General features: G+C 39.8%; 1 protein-coding gene across 1 annotated transcript in view; it reads right to left on the bottom strand.

The window, feature by feature from the left end:
* Positions 1-20,926, bottom strand: part of spidr (scaffold protein involved in DNA repair) — a 42,622-nt gene extending 21,696 nt beyond the window's left edge. The window contains exons 1-10 of the mRNA XM_074651523.1: positions 20,750-20,926; positions 19,553-19,714; positions 19,380-19,443; positions 18,003-18,176; positions 15,562-15,704; positions 11,190-11,419; positions 10,042-10,157; positions 8,407-8,626; positions 2,320-2,524; positions 858-1,102 (exon numbers count right to left, since the gene is read on the bottom strand). Of these exons, the coding sequence (XP_074507624.1) occupies positions 858-1,102; positions 2,320-2,524; positions 8,407-8,626; positions 10,042-10,157; positions 11,190-11,419; positions 15,562-15,704; positions 18,003-18,176; positions 19,380-19,443; positions 19,553-19,714; positions 20,750-20,764 (1,574 nt within the window). The 5' untranslated portion in view covers positions 20,765-20,926. The remainder of the gene's footprint in view (positions 1-857; positions 1,103-2,319; positions 2,525-8,406; positions 8,627-10,041; positions 10,158-11,189; positions 11,420-15,561; positions 15,705-18,002; positions 18,177-19,379; positions 19,444-19,552; positions 19,715-20,749) is intronic.
* Between the last annotated feature and the right edge of the window lie 1,642 nt (positions 20,927-22,568).

Here is a 22,568-nt window from a genome sequence, read left to right as displayed (position 1 = left end):
TTTCCCAATGCCCAAGGTGGTATCTTCAGATGTCTTGTTGTGTCTGACCAACAGTCAAAACCTCAAAGATATTCAGTTTACTGTCATGTATGACAAAGAAAAGCCTAAAATCCTCACATTTGAGAGGCTGGAACCAGCATTTGTTTCACATTTTTTCTTAGAAAATTACTATGTGTATTTGATTATGAAATTAGGTCACAGTTAATTTTCTGAAGATCTACTAATCATTTCAAGCTCTATAATTCATATTTTGTGGGGCGTTTTATGTATGGGCTCCATCTTCAGATAATGTACTCAAAGCTAAAACAAATCTCAGCCCATTCCACACATCTGTACATTTATCTTAATGTTGGGACTGAGAGGCATGACATATTTACACCCATATGAAATACACTTGTGGTTTTCTTTAAGAACATCAAGGTAATAAAAGCTGTTGAAAACCTGTTCCTCCCAGCAGAGTACGAGTGGGCACCAATTCAACTCTGGCATGCTGGTGCACGAGATTCTGAAAACATCATGCTGTCTTTCCCGAGAGTTGGCCAGAATCGCTCGCAGAGCGGCTGGATTCAATTAGAAATGTTTGTGTCCTTTGTCAAGCAATGCCATATGGCTGGAGACAGTGTGAGCACTTTGTGGGGCCCGCTGCGCTGTGAACAATAGCTCGACCACTTAAACACACTGTGCCACCAAGGAGAAGCATGCAAGGGCCCGAGACCAAGGAAACCAGCATGCATTTACAAAAAGAGTAATTTATATTGTGGGAGAGAAGCGTACACAAAAGATAAAATCTCTTTTGGCATCAAGTGACAAACCAAAGGCCTCACTGGGCCGCCAATTATCGGCCGGTCCAACAATACCTGGTTTTGCCTTTTTCTGCAGGAGGAGGAGCTGAGGGAGGTCTGGTGGGAAGTCTGGACTTGAGTATGGACACAGGGGAGCAGTCTGGCACAGGGATGGAGTAAACTCTCTGGACCACCACTTCCACGTCCTGCCCCACAGAGCCAGCCTGGCCCAGCCCCTCGATAGCTTCCAGGAGAGAAAGGCAGCGTCTTGTTAAAACTCCTGTAGCTCCAAAACTGCACAGGGCATCGGAGGCAGCAACCTGAAGGGAAGACAGAGAGGGAAATGAGACTAATGATACTAATTAATGTAAATGTCAGTCAAGTAATCAATTAGTTGATTGGCAGGAAGTTGATCTGCAAGTATTTTGATAAGCGTAAATTCAGCTTCTCAAATATGAATAATTGTTGGGTTTCTTATTCAGTTTAATAAAAGACTTTCTCTGAGTTTTGGACGGAGACTATTTATTATTCTTTGTGTAAAAGAATACTGTGAAGTCAAAGCAATGAACCCTGTGGCAAAACATGTTGCTCGCACAGTTGCACCTTTGATTTAATATGCAATTATGAAGAATACATTCATATTATATTTATGAAGAATATTGACAAAAGCTTCCTGATGTGTGATAGTTACATTTGGGTTAAATTACAGTTTGTTTGATGTCTTATATGACCTATAACTTACTAAATACAGTACATTTAAAAGGGCGGGTCCATCTGCGTTATTCTACTTTTTTTCCCAAATGGAAACACCCACTCAGTCGTTCGCAAAAAGCAGTGATGTAGGTTATTAAAGTAAGTTAATCAATATGGTTATGAGTCATGTGAACGCTGGCACTAGCTGAGTCAAAGTTCGCTCTGCTAATTTTGGAAATAACTGAAAGGGTTGGTTCAGATTTTTTGAAGTGGGGTTGTATGTTTCACGTTCTGTGAGGTAAAATTACTGTTTTTGTGAATGTAGACTGGTGACTTTGAAGGGACTGAATCCGCTATATCGCTCTCTTCGAAGCCACCAGACACTATTGACAAATTCAGCCATTTCACCCTCGCAGAACACAGGAGGAGCTGCTGGTCTACCGGTGCATCCATAAGTTAGTTTGTTTGTGTTCTTGTGTGACTTTTGGGTCCGAATTACCGTGGCATCCATAACGGTACATAGCTTAGCTTCTGTGCCGGTACTCCTGTCTGCTTCTCCAAACTGGGAGCATGCCAACGGCCATCTAAGTTACTGTAAGTAATACACACTGAATGTATAAGGATATATATATATACTGTATATATCATGCAGAAACCTACGTCAGGTCACGTGGGAAAATGTTTTTAGAAGGCCTTAGGAAAATAGCATTTTGACGCTAAAACATACATACTTTGACCAAAATTTGAATGTTGGGATTTGAATAGATAAGGAACTCCACTGGGAAGCTACAGAATTACCTGAAAAAAAAGGCACGTGATTCTAATGATATCGGAGCATACGTACTTGTTTGGCATCGATCTCCGCTGTCGTCCTGCTTTCCTCCAGTAATCCAAATATCTTACACAAAGAATACGGGTTGCACTTTTCTGCTGAGAGCAGGTTTCTAGGAACGGACATGCCGGCTGGTTTGGTAGCAGAGTAGACTTTCTGGCTGAAGTGTGTGTTCAGGATAACATCACAGCTGAAGCCCTCAATAGAAAGACTTTGCCTGCAATGACAGAAAGTTCATTAGTTTTAGATTTAGTTGTTTCCTTGTTGTTGTTGTTGCATGACTCTGCACTTTCCTATTGAGTTTGGGACATTGAATTCACCATGAAATTAAACTTATTGAAGGCGTTGGGCAATGATAAACAGTTTGCGTTATGATTCTGTTGATAACAGATGGAAAGACTCCGATTTTTACAGTACATACGGAGTAGATCATTGCACAAACGTAGGGGGGCTGAGAGCTCGAGACTGTTTGAATGTCAAACACAGATAAGGTACATACCACCTCCTCCACAGGTCTCTTCACTAGGTACCACCCAGCACAGAGTACAAGTTCAAAAAACCTCCTCTGAGAAAAGTGAACATACACAACGGATGCATTTGTCCTCCTTTACTGAGGTAAAAGATGCATTTTCCATGTAAGTGAGGTCCTTGAAAGGCTACACCTCGCATCGCTGCACAGCTTGATTAAAACACACTTTCCAAATGTGACATCATGCGTGGAAAAACTCAACACCCGTCAAAATCAAACAGGGCTGAGAGTTCGCTGATGAAAAACACCAAATCAAATGCTGCGTATGTGTGACCTGAAGTGCTCTCGTGTTTTAATTTGACCCATTTTCAACCGTTTACCAGCTTTGATTTCACTCATCTGTGTGCGCCAAGAAGGAGAGGATGAATACAATTTAATTAAAACATTTCCGGTCAAGTGTTTTCACTCATCAGGGTAAATGACACACACACACCTGAGTGGCACCGAGCCTGAGAATAAAACGACCTGAACGGCAGATAATTATATGGCTCGTTGTTTGTGGTAAGTTTGATTTACGACTTGATTTCTTCCATATGTGACACAGATAATAGTGTGATGATGATGATGGCTTATCGTTGACTCAAAGCCAAGATCACTGTGTGACTGGAACCAGCCGAACATGTCGCAGCTCGTCTAGTTGAACCAGAGAAATTGAACACACAGATAAAGCGGAAAAAACTATGTGTCTGGATGTAATTATCATATACACTCAGTTGACAGTTTGAAGTTTGAAACTAGATGCAGTCTAATAATCTTTGAGAAGGTCAGAAAGTTCTGTTTTCGGTCTTTATTTAGGAGTTTATGGTTATTTTAGCTGCTGTAGTTTGTCATTCTGTTGAATTGTAATGCATTAGACAGAGAGGTGTTTCTAATATTTAGTTCATCCTCATTGATATAAATGGGTTAAAGTAAATACTGTGTCCTTTTAGAAATCAAAGCAGAGCATTATTCATAATAATGAGCTACAGGAATTATTATATATTATATACAGCATACAGTGTAGAAAGAGGGTGGACACAATTACACAAGCATCTGTACAGCGCCTAGCAGAGTTAAATCAACAACTAAAACATTTCAAATTATAATGTAATCTTTAAAAAGGTAGTGTTTTTTGCAGGCTCTTGTCCTTGACTGCATTTAACTGCAAGTACATTTTCATGGCACTGTTTTCATCTCCTAAACTGGCAGTCAAGCAAGACTAGTATAACTACCTATAAAGCAAGGAATCCCTGTCTGTCTGTATGTGTGTGTGTGTGTGTGTGTCCTTCGCATATCTGGAGAACCGTTCATCCGATCTACTTCACACTTGGGGGGTGTATTGCTGGGGGGCCCAAGGACGTGCAGTGTTGAATCTGGACATGCAATACGTTCAATATTAATAAGCGTTGAATAAACAAGCGAAAGGGGCTCTGTGCAGCAGCGGGCGCGGGGCTTCAGGGCTCTGCGGACTGAGTAGAGGATGTCGTCCACAGCAGGGCCTTTATAGGCTACAGCTCATTGACTGCAGCTCACTTTTGCTGCTGGATGCCGGATATACTAACGTTACAACCAAAGTCTTCTTCACTTCCCTGGAGTCATCGAGCGATGAGTGGTTCTCAACAACGCTGCAAGCAGCAATACCGGGAGCCATGCCATCGGCCCGTTCCGAAACGAGCACGCGCTGCGAGATGCCACACCCCAAACGAGCACTACAATAGTGCATGCATTGGTATGCATTCGCCACATCCAGGACATACTGTATGCTTTACTATGCTGGTGCAGACACCTGAATGACTCATCCATTAGTCACTCAACTGAAAATTAATCTGCTGGTACTCTGTCTGTCAATCATTTTAGTCTTTATCAAGTGAACATATCTAAGGTTTGCTGGTTACACTTCTAAAGTCTTCTAGTCTTTCTATAAATCATATGAAAAAGACAACAATTCAGAGTCAGACTAAGCATGCATACTTATTTTCAACATTTTTGACAAAATAATTACTTGAAAATGGTACTAAATCAAATCAAATCATCATTATTTTGTTTATACAAATAACATTACATTACAGATAAAGTATATTTAATATTAAAGTACTGTTTTAACTACAATTTTGATCTCGGGTTAAAGCTTTATTAATCTTATCTTTCTATTTTTATTGCCACTTTTTCTTCATTTTGCAAAACAAATTCCTTGTACACATGTACTTTGTGACTATGCCTGAGCACTTATACTTTTAGTACGACTCTTATCAGCCAAACATCTGGGCGAATATCAGTTAATCATTGAGAGCCATACAGTAATGTTAGTAGAGCAGAACGTACTGTTCACGAGAACAGGTACAACAACCGCACAGGAAGTGTGACCCCATTGTGAACAGGTGAGTGGGCAGCTGCTGTCATCATCTGACAGGTAGCTGAGTTAAGGAGCGGCCCCGGCTGCTAACGTCACAGATCGTAAGTGAATAATCCCTGCAGGTATTTCCGCTCAGGCCTCGGCCCACTCACAACAAGGCGTGGGAGGTGGGAGGAGCGAACCTACTCACTGCAGGAATTGTGGAGGAGTTTAACCCCTTAGTGAGTGTCACACAGGAAGCTGATAAGAGGAATTTTACCAGACACACGGATGCTCTGCTTTCCGTGTTTTTCCACTTCAGCCTGTCCTGTCGCTGTATAAGTTAGACAAATGACTCAGCGAATATTAAGCTTGTCTTCAGCTCGACTGTCTTGTTTTGATTGACTTTTTATTGAGTTAGAATATTTATTGATTTAAAATGCTGTAACTGCTTAAAGTAACTTACACAACAAAAGAGGATTTAAGGATGCTTGTTTAGAGGAGAAACAATTCTTTGAAAGAGTAAATGGGAGCATTTGGTGGGGGCTCTACTCTATCTTGTGATTTCAGGAATAGAATACAACAGGGAAGGAGAGGTGCTAAAGCCAGAGATACTTTCAAACCGCCATGTGTTTTCAATCTCACTCCTTTGGCTCCCTCCACTCGCTGCTCCCAAATGCTCCAGAAAATAATCCCACTGTGTTTTTTCCCCGGCTTGCTGGAAATGACCTAACTACTGCCAGGAAGAGGAATGTGAAGCATTCCCTGGAGCTGTTCGTGACGTCAGAGCGCCGAGGAGGCCCCCGCGCTTCCGCCAGCCTGGATATTCCAGAGTACACTCAAACCTAAACTCCCAACAGCTGGAGTCAACTGCTGCCTCGCTCCAACTCCAAAACAATCCCCAACACACACACACACACACGCACACGCACACACGCCCCCCCTCCTAGCCTCTCCGCCCCTCACATCTGGGCCTTTGCTGCTTCCTATTGTGAGCTGAGGACAGTACGTTTTCATACATAAAACCCAAAAGAATTAGGATTTCTACAGAATTATTATTAAACTTTTTCCCCCCCAATATTTAAGGTACATATTCAAGTTGTATTCTGTCAATCAGTATGCCTCCTCAGCATTAATTCATGACATCCTGTTCCTCTTTGTCCTGCACACAGTGATTCAGTCTTGTATTGTGTAACTGTGTGTTTTCCGTGCAGTTTTTGATCACCTGCTAAGAGATGATGACGTTAAAAATCGAAAACAGGGAAGTGCAAGAAAAAAACTGACTGATCTGGATAATATTCAAATGATTAGTGATTATTCAATTAATCGATTATGTCAATCGAAGATGAATCATCAGCTAATTTGATAATTGATTAATCACTAATCATTTCTTTCAGTCATTGGTTCCAGCATCTTAATTGTGAAACTCAAATCACTGTAAACTGAATATCTTTGGGTTTCTGATGATGAATCTTCCAGGGTTGTAACGATGCATCGATCTGGATCGATATATTGATTCACTGATCAACGATCCAATATCATCGATGCAAAGTGAAAACATCGATGCATATCGTCATCTTTAAGAAACGTTTTTATTTTGAAATTCCCATGGCACGTCTGTGTCACCAGTTTCTGTCCAAGCGCGCCTCCTTCCTACAGAGCACAGTAATATAATTGTCAAATCATATTTTAGTTGCCTTTTGTGAGTTGATATAAATCTAACTGACTGTGTTAAATGGGCAAATGATATTGTCCCATATCAATCGTAGGACCCTGAATTGAATCATATCATGGAAAACTTTGTAAAAACAGCAAATATCGTATCGTTGTCCAAAGAATCAATATCATATTGTATCGTGATGAAATTTGTGAGGTGAACCTTTATTATCTTGGCCTTTAAGAAATTGTGATGTGCATTTTTTTACAATAATTGCAGTCCTTATTCTTATAACAGCTTGCAATTCCTCTTAAATTGTAGAAGAACCCCCTGAGATGACAAATGATCCTTATTACTTTAACTCTCAGTCAAAGTTTTCTGCAGTTGGTGGTTAACGGCTGTCACTTTCAGACCCTGCAGCACCAAATATCCAAAACAAGCTGCATGCAAACGGCAGCGAAATGAGATTTTCATTTAAATACCCCCTCCAGACACATCTCAAGAAATGTGAAAATACTCTGCTTTGAATGACAATTTGCATCTGATATGTTTTTACCACAAAAAGGGTTAAGATTTTGTAAAAGAACGCATTAACGTTAATAAATCGTTAATTTCTTTAACGCATTAACGCTATTCGATCTTTTGAAGGTTGAAGTGGGCTCAGTTTTAAAGCTAGAGTGAAGATACTAGTATCATATGAAACTAATCAGTTGGTACCAACCATGTCATACTAACTTATCGAGAAGGAGGTTAAATAACGCTCCAAACTTACGCTCAATTTTGGCGGAGAAAAACTGGCATGGCCATTTTCAAAGGGGTCCCTTGACCTCTGACCTCAAGATATGTGAATGAAAATGGGTTCTATGAGTACCCACGAGTCTCCCCTTTACAGACATGCCCACTTTATGATAATCACATGCAGTTTGAGGCAAGTCATAGTCAAATCAGCACACTGACACACTGACAGATGTTGTTGCCTGTTGGGCTGCAGTTTGCCATGTTATGATTTGAGCATATGTTTTATGCTGAATGCAGTACCTGTGAGGATTTCTGGATCAATATTTGTCATTGTTTTGTGTCGTTAATTGATTTCCAATAAAAAATATATACATACATTTGCATAAAGCAAGCATATTTGCCCACTCCCATGTTGATAAGAGTATTAAATGCTTTACAAATCTCCCTTAAGGTACCTTTTGAACATACCTTTTGACAGTCCTAATGTTTATTTAATGAACATTATTTGCATATAATGTCATTTTAAAAGTTTAAAGACTGAACAACAACACGTCTCCTGCCTCACTAAAAAGTCTAGTCTCAGTGTGTGTCTACTGGAGGTTTCAAATTTCCTCATTACACTTGTGAACGTTGCATACTGGACGCAGCATTGGCTCCAATCTAGTTATGTCGTCATAAAATCCTACTCGTATGTTCACGTGTTACAAACCCAGATTCAAGATGAGCGCAGAAAAACTTTCTGCTTGTGTCAAACTCTGCGCACGCATCATTCTGCACAGTGAAGCTCAAACATCCAGGTGAAGTAACACATTTTACAGTGGAGGGTTGCCCTTTAAAGGTGTGACACGTGCTGCATCCTCTCACCATGGCGGGTATATGTGGACGATATCTCCGTGTGCAGGAATCAGCTGGGTGGCAGTCTCTCTGTTGAACAACACCAGCATATGAGCTCTTTCCTCAGAGGGAGGGTCACTGTGCTGGTGGCCCTCTCCGGGAGGCCGGTGGTGCTCACAGTGCGCCAGTTGCATGCTGCACTCCTCCTGAACCTTCAGCACCTCCAGCACCAGCACGCCAGGCCTGTCCACTGGAGAGCAGAGCAACAACAACACAGATGTTGAGTGTGTGCGTCTGTTGCGGTGTGCGTGTACGAGAGTGTACTCTCTGTGGGGCTCATTATGCGTTATGAGAGTAATTCACTTTTAGCGTCAGAACAATTCGCACTGCATAGCTGTAAAGCTGTTACTGACTCAGGCTGAGTTGGATATGAAACGCAGCGAATCCCACTGGGTGAGTGTGCAAATGTTTGGAATGTTACCACGACGCTGACTGTGCTGCTTTTGGCCCGGGCAATAAATTCGACAGAACTAATTAAGAGGAGCAAATCGAGACAATGCCCTGAAGCCGTAAATTGAACTGAGATAACTTGGTTGCGTGCAAATTTTGTGTGTAAAGTTGATTGCATTGAATTGTGAAAATTGCAGCATGAGCGCTCACGGTTCGGTGTCTGTGTGCGTTAACAATCCCTGCAAGAGGCCAGAGGGGGGAATTTTAATACGATAAGAGTAGATCATATCAAAGGAGTCGCTAGAGAGCGATTAAGTTTTAACATGAATTTGTCCAAACATGAAATCTAAATGCTTCATTTGTGCTCTGTGCGTTTAGGTCCCACATTACAAAATCATCAGCATAGCCGCAGGGCAGCGGGCCAAAACTGAGATAGTCCTCAAGACCTCCTCTTGGCCTGCAACGATCTGATAAGTTGTAGGCAGGGCATCAAGTCGGGAAACAACTCAAGACCTGTGTGTGAGTGCACGTACATCACACACCAAAATTACAGCAACAAAGATAAACAGGTGTCATGTAACAGCATGATCTATCACAGTGTTGTTATTATTAAGATATGTAGCAGGGAGTGGGACAAATAAGAGTGAACAAACCCTCCTGAAAAGGTTTAATTATGCACTCTGCAGTGCACGCCATCTGACTTTAACGGTGAGAAAACTAAACAGAAACAGTTGTCAATGCAAAAAAAAAACATTGATCGGACCTTTAAAAATGAGGTCAAGTCACAGCAAACCTCAACGCTTTAACCCTCCGTTTACACATAATGCTAATTAAAGCATCAACTGACCGTGAACTCTTAAGTTGCATCTGGTGGGCGTTTTGTTTTTTCCACAATCAACTGTCACCTTCAAGCCTCAGCTTGTGTCCTATTATGAGGAGATACTTAACAACGAGAAGTGGTTGAGTAAACCACGAAAAGGAAAAAAGAACTAGGCAAGCAGTTTCCTGTCACCTACATATCGAGGTTCACAGTTCAGAGCCAGAGTGATCAACCTTCCTCAGCGTGGCCTCTCCATATACGATAACATACAGAAAAAGAATCACGCCTGCTTAGAGACGGCCTTCATCCCACTCACAAATCAAAGTTCATTGTTAAACGTGAACGGTGATTCAGAGGTGAATGTGTGCAGCATACAGTAGGTTTGCGTGGATCACCTGTTGTTGTTGTTGTTGTTGTTGTTGAGGTGTCAGAGATGGACTGGTGCCTCCAGAAGCTAAAAGCTGACCTCTGTCTGCACTGGAGTCGATTCAGCCTCTCAGCCAGACCTCCACTGTGAAACAAACAAACAAAGGAGGTACAATAGATGACGCTACTTGATAAACTCACGCAGCACTTGAACACAAACCATGTGCGAAATTGTTTATTTCAAAAGGAAAAGATTTTCTGATGCAAAAAAACACAAGCTGTCGGAGACTACAGATAGCCATCTGTCAGATTTGGTGGGCTTGGAGATGGCAATGACATTTAGCACCCACATCGTGACACCAGGTGTCCCTTTCATCATCACTTCTGCCGTGGAAACATCGCCGCCAAACTTTGACTGTCGTCTCGCAGCAAGCAACAGGTTACTTTGTTTGCTCTTATTATGAGGCAATACACTTGATGTATACAGTATATAGTAACAGGGCTGCAACTAACGAGTACTTTCATTGCTAATTAATCTGTAGATTTACTTTCTCGATTAGTTGTTTGGGCTATAAAATGTCAGAAAATGGTGAAAAATAATAAATCAGTGTGTCCCAAAAGCATAAGATGACGTCCTCAAATGTCTTGTTTTGTCCACAACTCAAGGATATTCAGTTTACTGTCATAGAGGAGGAAAGAAACCAGAAAATATTCACATTTAATTTATTAATTAAGAGAATTTGGACTTGTTTTTCTTAAAATACTCAACGCGATGAATCGATTATCAAAATAGTTGCGGTTAATTTAATAGTCGACAACTAATCAATTAATCGTTGCAGCTCTATATGATAATGTGTGGTAGGGATGCAGGCAGTGATCAGATCTGCCAGATAAGTATTGGGCCAATACTGACCCTTCATTAAGCAGATATCAGCTACACATTAAGTATAGTTTCTTCATTACTTCCATTATAAAATGATGTGTTTATGCGATCAGTTCATTCAGTCGTAGTGGGCTGTTGACTCAGTTTTCAGCGCCACAACATTCCCTGGCCTCATGTTACCTCATGTTCCACACACTGTAGTATGCAGACGGTTGAGATATCAGTATCAGTATCACGAGAGCTGAACTGGTGCGTCCCTAATGTGACTTTTAGAAACAAGAACAACATGCAAACCTTTGAAATTTCCTTCTCTTTTTGGCAGAGTCTTCAGGAGTCTTGAACTGGCTCTTGGCCTGCGGTTTCTGAGGCGTCTGCAGCATCGCCTGAGCAGATCTGACCCAGTCACTGACTGACCTCTTGCTGCCCATACCAGTCTGGAGAGGAGAATCCAGTCTGCTCGAAGTCATCGTTGCGTCAATATTCTCGCCGTCAGACACGTAGCCTGAGATTTCTAGCTCTGTCATCTAGGGATAGAGTCATAATTATTTATTAATCAACTTTAAAAACAATAATTTGACCCAAATCTGAAACATGTCATATTTAAATGAAGTGCAGATAAAATACTACTATATATCAGGGGTATATTAGATATTTAAAATGACCTCAGCCTTCAGTAAATTAATGATGAGTCATTAAAGTGGCAGTAGGCAGTATATTTTTGGCATCATTGGGCAAAAATTCCATAATAACCTTTCAGCATATTGTAATTAAAGTGTTCTGAGATAACTACACTGCTGCACCTCCTCATGGCTCTGTTTTCAGGCTTTAAAAAAATCAATTCATTGAGAGAGTGTTCCTATTGGCTGTGCTCCGGTCATGTGACCAGAACTCGTTCCTTCAACAGATTTTACAATGGCAGCCTCGTCACAAACCTTCTCGTTTTACAGCTAAACCGTGCACTACAGGATGATCCTGAAAAACATTTGAGGTGAGAAATAGGCATTAACGTAACATAATATGGATTCATATTTGATCATAGCTGCGTGTGATTGACAGCCGGCTCTCATAGACGGCAGCTGGACAGCAGACCTCAGATCAGCTCTTACTGCTTGTTTTCCTCCGGTCTGTGAAATCTTGCAGATGCCATTAGGAGCACCGGAGGACACAGAGGCACATTATTTTTTTCAGGTTACCTGTTTCATGTACTACTGTCACGATATAGCGACCGTTTTATAAAAATAACTTTTTTTAAATCATATTTGCTCCAATCTCGCCTACTTCTGCTTTAAAGATTAAATAAAATAAATTATCTCAATCAAGCAGTGGTTGGATTCGGTACACCGATACACTGTCAGGCTGATTAATTCACAAGATATGGTAACAAAACAATCGTTTTTGCTGCATCACCGCTCACTACACCTGAGGGAAATCAGTTCTCATGGAAAAATCCACGAGAAACCTGAGTTCCTGTCATGTGCAGACAAGACCAGCATACCAGGCTCTGTCAGCCAACGTGCTCGCTCATTTGAATCAACTTGACCCTGCTGGGCGGCGTGCCAGCAGACGTCACACTCTAACCAGCTACAGAGAGAAAGGAACACTATGTTCCTGGCCCCGGCTCAAAAATGTTTTCACCCGGCACCGAAAGCATTGTAAGTACACAGCTCTGCGCAGCCTCATCCACACTGCATGTTTTCCTGAACAAACAGTAGTAAAAAGATGTTTATGGCCCTGCTCTGTTGACGCGGCCCTGATCTAGCTAAGAGCCCTGATGTAGTGGAGGCTGTCGACCCTTTAAGATGTTAAGAGGGACCGGGACACGCTTCATCTGGGAAGTGGCCATCCTCTCCGGCCTTGGGACGCAAAGCCGCCCTCACAGCTCCGCCTATCCTCTTTCAGCACTAGTACAATAACACAGAAATCTGGCAGGCATACGTCGAGTGAGTCAGCCGTACATTTATCTGGAGTAACAAACTTGGACTGGGATCATCTCCTCTGTATCCTGTTAGATCCGGTTAGATTTAAAATTGGCAGTGTGTAAGCAAGCTTTCCGGGCAGCAAAGAAATTCAAACTAGACTGCTACATTTTGCTGCTCTAATTAAATCTAAATCTACCGTATCTTTACTGAAACGTTATAATAAATGCTAATACACAAATGCTATTCCCATTATTGAATATGCACTTGAGTGATGAGCAATCAAACGCTCAAAAATACAACATCAGTAAAACCATACTTGAAAAACTGGGACCCCTATGAGTCTGTCTTTGTAGGAGGCCTCAGACCACAAACCTCCTGTTCTCTTGAGTCTTATTTGACCCCAAAGAGCTGATAGCAGCAAAATAAACTGTGACAAGAGGAAGTTGCTGGGTCTGTGGGATGATGCTAATCAGTCTATAGGCTTCCTCTCCACATACAGCCTGCAAAAACTCAGAGCTTCATCACAACATACTGGTTACGTAAATGCATCTTGCATCGCTTAATTATTACGTACAGTTATTATTAGTACCGTGTTGATTACAACCATCGGCATCCTGTTCAAGAACATTTTCATAAACCGCTAACTACACAACCGCATCGCCTCAGTAATTTGGTCACATCTAGCCGATCAATTACATGTGTAAAATGTTGTGCTACAATGACTAAACGCCGTGTGTGGTCTTGAACCTGAGCATTACACCTTCACCACTCCTTGTACATTCTGGCCCTGCCTTTAACAAACACGGCTCCTGAATGACTTCTGAGAAGGAGCAGTCAATCCAAGCCTCCACGGCATACAGGAGGGCCCCACAAAAAGATTAACAACTATGATAACACAACAATATTTGTCTAATGAAATAGCATGAGAAGTGTGTTCAGTAAACCGCAGTGTGTGCATCATATTACGTGGTGTTTTTTCCGTTATCGATTTATCTGCTGATTATCATTTTCTCGATTCATAGTCAGGAAGCAAGCGAAAATTGCACATCACAATTTCTCAGAGCCTGACATCTTTGAGTGACGGTTTCATCTCAAAAATAGTCCAAACCCCCAAAAATATTCACTATAATGTAACAATCCCCACATTTAAGAAGCTGGAACCATCACATACTTGGCATTTATGCATGAAAAATGACTTAATAGTCAATAAAAGCCAATTCATCAACTGTGTTGCAGCTCTACAGTGTTTTGATTGCCATAAATAACACTATTAAAACATGGTGTCACGATCTGGAGTAGTGGCTGTGTCATTGTAGGGATGCACCAATACCAATACTGGATCGGATATCAGGCCAATACTGACTCAAATAGCAGAATCGGGTATCAGCGACAATGGGGCTGATCTATTAAATTCAATTCTATTTTTTTCATACTATATTAATTATATACTGGAATTTTTATTCCTGTTTAAGTTTTGACCAATTTGTTGCTGCATTAAAAAGGTTTACACTTGAACAGTAATTCCTGTTAATTTTGAAGATTTTTTTACAGATTTATTGGTGTACGATTTATTATTTTAATAATAAATAACAATTCACTAAATGTATGTTATGTTATCTATGTATTTATTTGTTACAATTTGTTTTACAAAGTTCGGAAAGCACTGTTTAAGTCAAGCCTGATGTTGCCTTACATGTAAAAAGAATGATCCCAGTCACTTCCACACAGTGAGGCATACAGCTCATTAAACACTGGTATTGGATCGGTACTCGGTATCTGCTAATACTATATCGCTATCGGAATCGAGATTGAAAAAGTCGGATCGGTGCATCCCTGCGTCATTGTTTTACTAACAGTCTGTAATATTGTCTGTGCTTATGTGCTATCAATTGTACTTATGTGCTCTTGTATGTTTTCTCTAATGCCATCAACCTGCCAGGGGCTGCAGATGAAATAAATGAATGTGCATTGTCCCATCTTAAATAAAATAAACATACAATTGTTTAATTCTTAACACATCTGAGTTTCAGAGGATCAAGAGCATCTACTGTCTTCATTTAAGTAAAAAAAAGTTGCATCTTCATGCATTCCCAACTGTTTTATTATCTGCTTTGGATCAGTGAATGAGTGGCAGCTTCTCCCTCTGGACTCACTCAGTGTTTTATTGCCACCTCAGCTTGTGAACATTGACAGTTTGGATTATAGCCTGAACCTAGAGAGAGCACAATGTAATGCTGGTTTGAGCCTGTCAGGCCCTTTCAGGACACAGGAACATGACTGCAATACTCCACCTAGTGGTATCATGGCTAAATATACAATCAAATAGGAAATCAAAAATATTAAGTAAAGCAACACTGATATGACTTAAAATAAAACACAATAACACAGATATTCTTTTACATTATACTGAAACATTCATGCCATTTAAGCCAAAACTGGTCATCAGGTTTAATACACACAGTGAACAGAATATCACGTGGTGTCTCCCTGAACTCTAGGAAAAGTACCAAGACTTATGGCACTACTTCTAATATAACAGCATGCACTGGCAGTCAACTAAACACTTGTAATTAGAAACACACACTGGACTCAGTAGGTTATGCAGAGTTTAAGTGGTCATGTGGCGCCATCTAGTGATCATTAAAACACACACCAAAATTGAGAAAATGACCACATTAGACGCATTAATGCACTAATGCAGTTCATGGAAGCAACAGTAAGTATCAGAAGAAGTAGAGTTCACTCACATTTGTAGGTTTAAAAGGTAAATCTTCTGGTTTTTCATCAAAGGACTCTGATTCACAGTCAGAGATTTGTTGCCCGCTGTCCTTTTCAACGTCTTCTTCGGATTCATCCAGATCACTGTCCGTGTCAATAACAGGAAGGTCATCTAAAGAAAGAAACAAAATGAATTATGTAATAAATGAAAACAATGAGCTTGACAAAAATAATCTTATCTGAAGGTCCCCTTACTAGCTTTAAATAACATCTCACAGCCTATCAGTGAATAGAAATCGCTCAGCTATTATCAAGTGACCAAAGTTCCTTAGTTGGGTCACAGGAATACAACTGAGAAAACTCTAGAAAAAGCTAGTGAGTTGACTTAAAGGGTCATTTTTGTATTTTTCAATCTGGACCCTATTTTCCTGGGTTTTTGTGTCTAAGTGACTAATGTGGACAACAATCTTTGAAATTGGTCCAGTATTAAAGGGACTGTTTGTAACTTCTTACACGTATAAATCATTGCGGGTCGGTGTCCCATGCGCGCTCGCGTGTGGCTACGCTGTTCAGACTCAGACTCCAACACAAAACTACACGGAAGCACCAAAACTTCAAAGTTCTATCTAGTGAAGCCCGTCTGTTAAACAGTGTTGGCCGCGGTCGGAGAACGCGGGGGAGACCGTAGCTTTGGTCTCCAGGGCCGGAGTCTCTGCTGTACTCTGCTCCTCTGCCTGCCTGCTTGCCTTCACTCACACACCGCGCTCGTTCTCGCCTGCTCTTTTCCTCCACTCTCACGTGCGCGCACACTACAAACTGCAGAAGAGTTAGTTTAGCTCTGAGAATATCTGGTGAATGTAAAGTGGACGTTTGTGCAGAAATAAATGCTGCAGCTCCTTCAGACTAACAGAGGTTTCCCGTGTCTTGTGAAGTGATGGGGCTTCGCAGCGAGAAACGTTATCGTCTCCGACCAAAACTCCGGTGTCTCCCGTTCCCTCCGGTCGCGGTCGGGAGGCTGAGGCAGGAAAAGCCAACACTAGGATCAGCAGTGATTCATGGAGAGACCTACGTCTGGTCAGCTAACATTACTGCCAAGCAGCTGAAATATAGAGTGATATTGTGGTTTTAGCTGACGTGTGTCACCTCACTGTTTTGATCGATGCTCGTTCATGTCTATGTAGAGCGAGCACAAGCGCGAGCAACAGGGCACTGACTTTCGTTGACTTAACGGCCACAGGTGTCCCTGTTAACAAGCTATTTCTGATTCTTACAAACAGTCCCTTTAAGCGAGAACGCTGCAGACAGCAGCTGCTAAACAGGCTGCAATGTAATCGCTTGGGGCAACTCCTCACCGTCAATGTACGTCCTGTTTGTGCCACTGACAGGCTCAGACTGTTTTTTTTTAAGTGTCTGACAACACTATGGAAAGGACCCTACAGAAAAATAAAAAAACTTTTTCTTACCTTTCACTTGATCCGGCTTGTTTGTTATTGTGTCATGTGACTCGTTGCCAGAAGACAACGGTGGAAACATGACTGAGAGTTGGAGAAAGGAATGTCGGTGTTGTCAGAGTTTGTTGTGTTGGAGCACAGAAAGTTTAGCTTAGTGTTATTTAAAAGATTGTCAATGTCATTGCTGAATATTTAGATGATTTCCACAATGTGGATGTGACGCAAGGTTTCAGAGCAAGACTTCTCCGAGCGAATAGACTGACTGTCTGGTCTTTTCCATAATGTTGTCAGACACTTATAATAACAATCTGAGCCTGTCAGTGCAGCCCGTTTAGCGGCAGCCGTCTGCAGCATTCTCGCTAAACACTGGACCAGTTAAAAAAGTGTTCCCCATTAGTCACAAAAACATGGGAAAATAGGGACTAGGTTGAAAAAATACAGATATTACCTTTTGGATAATACGCTTATTCACTTTCTTGCCACAAGTTAGATGAGAAGATTGTTACTACTCTCAGAACAAAAGTGGTATCATTCTTCCTATCTAACTCTCTGCAAGAAGTTAGTTAGTTAGTTAGTTAGAAACTTTATTGTCCACAATGTGGAAAATTGTCTTGGAATCCTGTATTGTTTTATTCCTATATATACTAGTCTTATTGATCAGTTATTGTTCATTTTTGCTGATGGATCCAAAGCAAATCAATGCAAACAGATGTTACAGAGTGCCATCTAACATAGATGCATATCGGCAGTCGTTTTTTGTGAAATGAGCGATAGCTTTCATTGTTCCCGCTGCTGTTCTTTGCTGTGAAAGTTGTCACAAGACACGGCCTGGACTTTTCATCATCACTATTTTAATATCTTCTGTTATCTCCTCATCTCCAAGGTCAGGAATTAATTTTCACACTGAAATGGGTAAACTTAATCTCATATACCTAGTGTTGTATGAGACTTAAAATTCAGTTAGAACAACCTAATATGTCCCAACCATGAATCAGCAAGTCACAACAGACTTAATTTACCTTTGTCGGCGCTGAGCATGCGCAGCGCTCTGGTGTAAGACTGAATGGGAGCTGCGGGTCTCCCTGGTCTCTGAGGACGTTGTTGCTGCTCCTGGGTCTCATCATCAGACTGTTCACTGTCACTGGAGCTCCATGCAATGTGCACTGGGTCCTCATTAACGGCACCGGTCTGCACTGGGCAAACGCAAGAGAAAGAAAAGATGAGGTGTCTGTTACTTTTCAACAATTAAAACCTTAGAGACATATCCACAGAGGGGAGTGGCTGCACTCCCCACCTGGAGAGACACAATGTTCACCCAAACCAAATTAAGCACTCAGACAATTTATTCCTGTGTGTCCCCAACTCTACCCTCTCCACTTTCTATAAATTAAATACAATAAATCAGGGGTGGGTATTGTTTGAAATTAAACTTGGTCCCTTACTTACACATGTCACCACTAAACTCTTTTTGCTGCTTCTATCTATATGTCCTCCCTCTCTGCAGTTTCGTTTTATATGTATAAATGTCAATACTGTTTCTACTACTTTTAACAACTGTGTATCCTTTTCCAACATTTAAACTGCATGTCCTGTTTTATCTTTTGATGTATTTTAGGATTCTGTAACACCTTGACCAGGGGCAATAGATGAAAAATTGCCTTTTGGCTAATTCTGGCATTTTTTTTATACCATGTTTGTTTATTACTTTTTACTGTCCCTTCTCAAATAAACTAAACTTATAAGCACTTTTTTTTTTTACAAAAGAAATGAACACATTGCAAACATTAACTGTTGTGCTAAACTGGCAAATTTTGGATTTAAATCGGGAGTAAGATTACAAATCTGACCAAACATTCAATGACATTTTGATAAACTGTGGTGTTGATACTCAGCACTAGTAGTAATCAACTGTTCAGTCCTTTAATAAGAGTGTGGACATTATAATTATAATACTTAGTTAACTTAAATTGAGGATCATGAGAGACTATGTGTACAGTGATCGAAGGCTTGGAGCCAAAGGGGTGTAAGTGCGTTATATCAGATTTTACAGGAGAGGCAAAACAAATTTTGATCAAACTTGAATCAGCTGCTGTTTTCATATAATGAACACAATATTTGATCTTTTTGTGTTATCAGATTGAGCATCACTATAAAAGCAATAGTGCTACAGTTAAAACTGAGAAATATTTATTAAACATTTTAGAAATGGCAAAAGAGTGAGATATGTCTTTTTGGCACAAACATTTTCCCTATAAAGTAATGCAGAATATGGGCCTATGTGCAGTTATACTAATAAGTGTGTGTTTATAGAGGTTTTTAAAAGATTTTCTTTAATAAAATATTAATATATTGCACAGCGCTTGATGTAATTAGGCAATATAATGAAAACAAATTACCTAAAGCAGGGTGCTGAGCTAACTTTCTTATGTCAGACAGTTTCCTTCCTGATGACTTGAGGTTCTGCAACAAAAACAGCATCATCAATGTTAGAGCAACATGGGAATAATGTATAAAAGGTTGAAGGTTGGGGTATTGTGAGTATTATATGGGTGTCTAAATGGTTATTAACCTTTATCACTGGAGTGTCCAGGAAACTGTCCCCACACCTCTCCCAGCTCTTGGAGGAAGAAACAGTTGAAAGTGATGCTGGCTCTCTCCCCACTTTCTGTAAACCATTTTCGACTTCATCCGGAAAGAAGACACACTTTATATCCTTGTAGTGTCTTTTATGCTGCAACAGTTGAACAAAGAGGAAACAGGGGGTCAAAATCAATCATCACTAATTGAAACAACTACTGGTTTGATAGCTCAGATTTAGTACTTGTACTTCACTTGAGTATTTCCTTGTGCTTCTTTATAGTTCTACACCACTACAATTCAGAGGCAAATACTGTACTTTTTACTACACTACATTTATTTGTCAACATTATTACTACTAGTTACTTTGCAGATTATATATATATATATATATATATACGAATATATACATAATAGTATATATATATATATACATATATATATATACAAATATATATATAATATATATACTTTTTACTGCACTACATTTGACATTATTACTACTAGTTACTTTACTGCACTAATATATATATATATATATTATATATTATATATATATATATGTATATAATATATACATACATATATATAATATACTTTTTACTGCACTACATTTATTTGACAACATTATTACTACTAGTTACTTTACTGCACTAATATATATATATATATATTATATATACTTTTATATATATATATAATATATATATATACTTTTTACTGCACTACATTTATTTGACAACATTATTACTACTAGTTACTTTGCAGATTATATATATATATATATATACAGCTCTTGGAGGAAGACACAGATGAAAGTGATGGTTTCTGTAAACCATTTTCGACTTCATCCGGAAAGAAAACACACTTTATATCCTTGTAGTGTCTTTTACGCTGCAACAGTTGAACAAAGAGGAAACAAGAGGGTCAAATTCATCACTAAGTGAAACAACAACTACTGGTTTGATAGCTCTGATTGAGCTCATTGTGGTGGCTATATCTAGATAGTTTTAACATTAATATATACAACAGTGGTGTATCTGTTGTAATAATAATAATAAAGACAATCTATAGATGATAGATGAGTTAATACATGGATGACAGGTAAACACTCAGCTGAGGCAGAGCTGGCTAAAGCTAACTAGCCTGTAGCTTAAAGTTAGCATGAACTAGCTGGCAGGTTTCTTACCTTTCTGTTATACATGGCGATAAAGTAAAGAAGACACAGCTGTAGTTACATGTGTGTCCACACAACGCTGTCTAATCAAGTCTCGTTGTGCATTAGAGGTTTGCCGGTGGTGGTTGCTAACTCATAGTTTGTAAACTAACTACAGACACACAGAGAGATGAAGCTGTTGCTCAATGTGGAGAGAAGAGAAGAGGGGTGTGTTTCATTATTCACCAGCGTGGCCCGGAGGCGGCCTGTCTGTCTGTAGCCTGTCTGTCTGTAGCCTGTCTGTCTGTAGCCTGTCTGTCTGTAGCCTGTCTGTCTGTGTGTGTCTCTGTGTGTGTGAGAGAGCTTCTCACTCAACATGACAGGAGTGGAAGCAAGAGGAACTTTTACTCAAGTGCTGTAGTACTTGTACTTCACTTGAGTACTTCCTTGTGCTTCTTTATAGTTCTACACCACAACAATTCAGAGGCAAATACTGTACTTTATACTGCAATACATTTATTTGACAACATTATTAGTTACTACTACTACTAGTTACTTTGCAGATAATATATATATGTGTGTGTGTGTGTGTGTGTGTGTGTGTGTATTTGATGTTGGACAACCAGCCACTGTTTCTGGAGAGCTTTTATTTTATGAACAGTGCATCTAGAGACTGAATTGTACACAGATTTTTTTTAATTGATTATGTGTTTTTGTATGTGTATATACTGCGTGTGCGTGTATGTATGTATATATGTATACAGTATATATATCTATATATAAATAGATTTTATTTTATTTTATTGTTTTTAATTTAATTTTTTTACTTGTGTATATTCTTTTTACTTATTAATCTATTTTTTGTATAAAATATGTTTTTCCTGTGTCTATACTGGCTTATTTTATATTGACATTAGGTTTGTTAAGTTGCTTTGTACCGAGAATGTTATTATTGGGGACGTTTGTGAATGTTTGTTCTGTTGTTTCAAAATGAACAAAAAAACAATAAATATAATATTGAAAAAACAAACAAACAGTGCATCTAGCATTGCAGGCAGCCAGGGCTTTTATGTTGTATTACATGCAGGTGCACTGTGGGTAACCTACAGCATGCTGTGGGTAAGTTGGTCTGGTGCTAGCTCCGCTATAATAGCTTTAATAATATCATGTAGGTTGTCACACAGTATGGAAAAGTCGCCAATATTATATTGTTTCACGCTATAACTCATGTACAACACATTTAGTAGTCATCACTCCTGTGAATGCATTATTGCCGGTTGAGAGGCGATGCTAATACAAATGTGGCTGCGAGCTTAAAGGTCCCATATTGTAAAAAGTGAGATTTTCATGTCTTTTATATACTAAAGCAGGTTTAAGTGCTCTATAAATACTGTTAAAGTATCAAAATGCTCAATATACGGAGAAATACACACAACTTGTTTTCAGAAATTGTGTTTGAAATAAGCCGTCAGGATTTCTGTCCATTTGTGATGTCACAAATACACAATATTTAGACCATTACACGGTTTTAAACATAAACATTCTAAATATGTCCCAGTTTATTTCCTGTTGCAGTGTTTGTAAATAACATCAGCTGACAGGAAGTAAACATGGACCCAAGCTGTTGCCTAGCAACGCAATTCCGTTGAAATGCACTAAAACGAAGCGTTTCAGACAGAGGGTAAATACAGGTATATTCAGGCTTACGGTATGAGGAAAATAACGTTTTTGTAAACATGTTCTAGTAGAAACAGAAAATGAGCACGATATGGGACCTTTAATGTGTAACGCACGGGTGACTAGTGTTAATGCAGACCTTTCTGTCCTCTCATCCAAGTTTGAGCGAGCTGTG

The sequence above is a fragment of the Sebastes fasciatus genome, chromosome 11 (assembly GCF_043250625.1).
Source record: "Sebastes fasciatus isolate fSebFas1 chromosome 11, fSebFas1.pri, whole genome shotgun sequence".
NCBI classification, from domain to species: Eukaryota; Metazoa; Chordata; class Actinopteri; order Perciformes; family Sebastidae; genus Sebastes; species Sebastes fasciatus.
The sequence above is the reverse complement of the archived record's forward strand: the minus strand, read 5'-3'. Positions and strand labels throughout refer to the sequence as shown.